Source organism: Apium graveolens, chromosome 7, assembly GCF_009905375.1.
Source record: "Apium graveolens cultivar Ventura chromosome 7, ASM990537v1, whole genome shotgun sequence".
NCBI lineage: Eukaryota > Viridiplantae > Streptophyta > Magnoliopsida > Apiales > Apiaceae > Apium > Apium graveolens.
This window is the reverse complement of record NC_133653.1, coordinates 16,994,668-16,998,587: the sequence shown is the minus strand read 5'-3', so window position 1 is coordinate 16,998,587 and position 3,920 is coordinate 16,994,668. Positions and strand designations below refer to the sequence as shown.

The 3,920-nt window shown below is 38.0% G+C and overlaps 1 protein-coding gene across 1 annotated transcript; it reads left to right on the top strand.

Annotated features, from left to right (window-relative positions):
- Positions 1-1,808: 1,808 nt before the first annotated feature.
- Positions 1,809-3,241, top strand: LOC141673327 (uncharacterized). The gene is made up of 3 exons (XM_074480062.1): positions 1,809-2,489; positions 2,630-2,866; positions 3,107-3,241. Exons 1-3 carry the CDS (start codon positions 1,809-1,811, stop codon positions 3,239-3,241), a joined length of 1,053 nt encoding a protein of 350 aa, XP_074336163.1.
- The last annotated feature ends 679 nt before the right edge of the window (positions 3,242-3,920 follow it).

The following is a 3,920-nucleotide window of genomic DNA, read 5'->3' as shown; positions in this document are numbered from 1 at the left end:
ACCGATGTGCACACTTTGACCATGGTCGGTTATGAGTTCCATTCAACTTTTTAAAAATAGACATAACCGACCACCTACGGTCGATTATGACTCAGTGACATGGTAACACGTGTGCACATGTATTGCCACGTGTACACAGTGACCCCACATTTGAATAAAATGCTCAGGAACTTAACTGACCACTATGTTGGTCGGTTATGAGGGTTAAACTTGACCAAAAGTCATAACGACCAGTCTAAAACTGACCATGACCTATGGTCGGTTATGACTATTTTAACCGACCGTGTTGCCTCTAAACCGATCATTTTTGACGGTCTGTTTTGTCCTATTTTCTTGTAGTAAGTACAACACAAATAGTTTCACGACAGAAGAGAAATAGATTCAGAATTACAAGGGCATAATCTCAAAGCATATTCAATATAATGCAATCAATTATCTGAATTTCTGAATTTCTTAGGGCCAAGAGGAAGGTGGGACTTAGACCATCGAATGGAGTGGGCTCTTCCTTGCGTCACTTAATTGCAGTTTTGGGGGCTAGGAACTCTTTCATAAAGTTTTCCAGTTGGCATTGGGAATTTTCTTAATATATTTTATAGGTTGTAACTAGTCCTCAGTTGATTATCTAGTCGGACTAGGCACGACTTCAAAGAAAAAACATGGCCTTTTATAAAGCAAATTACAAAATAGTTCGGACCTCGATGCCTACCTAGACATGGAAAACAATAAAAGCAAATACCACTAAGAGAATTTTTTGAAGGCAAACAATTATATGTAAACAATTAGGCAAATAACAAAAAGTGGAATTTTAAGAGAGCAACATATAATTAACACAAACAAAATCAGGTAGGTCCTCTTTTTTTATCTTTATCGATCGAGGTGAAGGTTTCATTATGAGTTAAAGACAAGAGAACAACCCGGATCACAGTGAAGTACAACATAAATAGTTTCACAACACAAGGGAAATAGTTTCAGAATTACAACACCATCAAAAAAAGAATAATAACAAATAATCAATTATCTGGACATGTTAGAGTTGGGAGTAAGCTAGGACTCAGACCATCGAATGTAAAGGGTTCTCCCTTTCCTTGCTTGTTGGTAATAATTTCGAACATGGTAACACTATTTTTATTTAAGTTGATTTGTTCAGCTAGCCGTAGAGAAATTGTAGGAGTTGAATGAATAAGTTTACTGGTAGAGTTTGTGTAGGAGTTAGTTTTGCATATCATTGGGTGTATTTTTCTATTTTCTAGCTAGCACTTCCTATATTTGCACTCTATTTATCTTTGTACTCAGCTTTAGAATGAACTAAGTCATTTTGACAAAAAACACTTGCCTTGTTTGTTCAGTTTTATATCATACAAGTTACTATACTCTATAATTATATAACTATATTTGGTATCAATGCTTAGGCAAGAGATCGAGAGATTGTCAAGGATTGAAATGGAAAAACTTAAAGGTTCAGTTGGCCTTAGTTATGATGTTCTGACAAAGAAAACTATACAGCGTGGTCTATGTAAATGAGAGTAATTACACAGGAACATAGAGTGTGGGGGGCTATCGAGACTAACAATCCTAAGGCAACTGTTGAGAGAAAGAAGGACATGATTGTGTTGGCTATGATTTATCAGGGCATCCCTCAGGATTACTTGTTGTCAATTGTGGAGAAATGGATACCTAAAGATGCCTGGGAGGCGATCAAAACTATAAGTCAAGGTGTAGATTAAGTGAAGCAGGAGAAAGTTTAAACATTGAAAGCAGAATTCGGGAATTTAAGTATAAAGGACACAAATCATTTGGATGATTTTCACATGAAAATAAATGGCATTGTGTCCAACATACGAGCTCTTGGAAAAACAGTGGTAGAGTCATACGTGGTGAAAAAACTCTTGTGTGTTGTACCTCCAAACTTACTTCATATTCTTTCTATCCAGGAACAATTTGGGAACCTGGACACCATTTTAATTAAGGAGGTGATTGGGGCACTAAAAGCTCATGAAGAAAGACTAAAGGGGTTTGTTACCACAAATGATGTGCAATTAATGTTAATGGAGGAAGAGTGGAGGAAAAGAGACTATGAAGGTGAAAAACTACGGGTCACACGTGAAGAATGGATGAAATGGTCGAACAAAGGAATTTCAACTAGAACCTCAGGACAAAAGAGATGTGGAACTCGAGACAAAAGTCAGGTAAGGTGTTTAAACTATGGCATATTGGGGCACAACATGGATAAATGTAAAAAACCACGTCAAGCCAGAGAATTTAAACAAGAGGTGAGTATTGCAAAAGTTGAGAACGATGAGCCGACTCTTTTGTTGGAAAAGTTCGAAAGGAATGAAAAAAACCAGGTTGTGTTGAACAAAGTAGAGGTGACAATGAATCGAGAAGTGGGGGGAGAGTCGAACACTTGGTACGTGGATAATGGCGCGAGCAATCACATGACGGGAGACAAGTCAAAATTTAATGTTTTGAATGCAGAAGTCAGTGGAAATGTAAGATTTTGAGATGGATCGATAATCAAAACCGAAGGAAAGGGTTCAATAAAATTCAGGTGCAAAATATGGAAGAAAGGACTCTCCAGGATGTTTATTACAAACCGACTTTGTGCAACAATATAATCAGTTTGGGTTAGCTTTCAGACGGTGGTAACAGGGTTGAGATCAGTGCAAATTTGCTTCGAGTGTATGACTATCATGCAAAGTTGTTGATGAAGGTGCCCATGTCGAATAACAGACTTTACAAAATTGATATCGAGACGTGTGACAAAGTTTGTATGCTTTCGAAATCTGAAGATATATCGTGGCTTTGGCACATGCATTTAGGACATGTAAACTTTCATGCCATGGAGTTAATGTCGAAAAACAAGATGGTAAAAGGAATGCCTAATGTCATTTAACCAAAGAAGGTATGCAGTGGATGCTTGATGGCCAAACAAGTAAGAAAATCTTTCCCTTCTCAATCAAATTCCAAAGTTGTTAGTGCATTAGAACTAATTCATGAAGATTTGTGTGGGCCTATCACACCCTCCATATTGGCGGGGAATAGTTAATATTTTCTACTAGTTGATGACTACACTTGACTTATGTGGGTGTACATGTTGCAAAAAAAGAGTGATGCTTTCGGGTTTTTCAAGAAATTCCAAGTGAAAGTTGAGAAAGGAAAGAGAGTAAAAATTGGAATGTTCAGGACTGATAGGGGAGGGGAAATCATGTCAAAAGAGTTTATCTCGTACTATGGGCATTAACAGACATTTTACGGCACCATATACGCCTCAACAGAACGGCGTAGTTGAAAGCAGAAATCGCACCGTAGTCTAGATGGGGAGGAGCATTTTCAGGTAAATGAAGATGCCATATGTGATGTGGGCTGAGGCAATAAGGCATGTTGTTTACGTTCTAAATAGGCTGCCCACTCGAGCTTTTTCTGGGAAAACACCTCATAAAGTTTGGAAGGGGCGTAAACCGGACATCCAACATATCAAAGTTTTTGGATGTGACGTTCATATGAAGGTTCCTAGTGACAAGGTAAAGAAACTCGATGATAGAATTTTAATGGTGGTAAATCTTGGGAATGAACCCGGAACTGAAGCTTATCGCTTATTTAATCCTAAGGAAAAGAAGTTATATGTCGGTCGTGATGTGGTGTTTGAAGAAGAAAGAGCTTGGGGCTTGAATGATTTTGGGGAGTCAGAAAATAGTCATGGCTATTTATTTGATGTGCCAGAAGTATCAACAGGTGATTATGTCGATGCCGAAAGCCCCAGGCATGAGAATTCTAGTGCTACAAATGAACAGGAAACAGAAGTCAGAACTCCTTAGTCCAAGAATTCAAAATCCAATGTTGACAGAGAAATGTACGACAACGGTACAACTCCAATGTGAGCTTCTTTTAATGGGAATTGATGAACCAAGTTTATATGTGCA

Coding starts and splice junctions, on each gene's coding strand:
- LOC141673327 (XM_074480062.1), top strand. CDS start 1,809: ATGAAAATAAATGGCATTGTGTCCAACATACGAGCTCTTGGAAAAACA. Junction 2,490..2,629: donor ATGCAGAAGTCAGTGGAAAT/GTAAGATTTTGA, acceptor AGTTTGGGTTAG/CTTTCAGACGGTGGTAACAG. Junction 2,867..3,106: donor TAATGTCGAAAAACAAGATG/GTAAAAGGAATG, acceptor TTGCAAAAAAAG/AGTGATGCTTTCGGGTTTTT.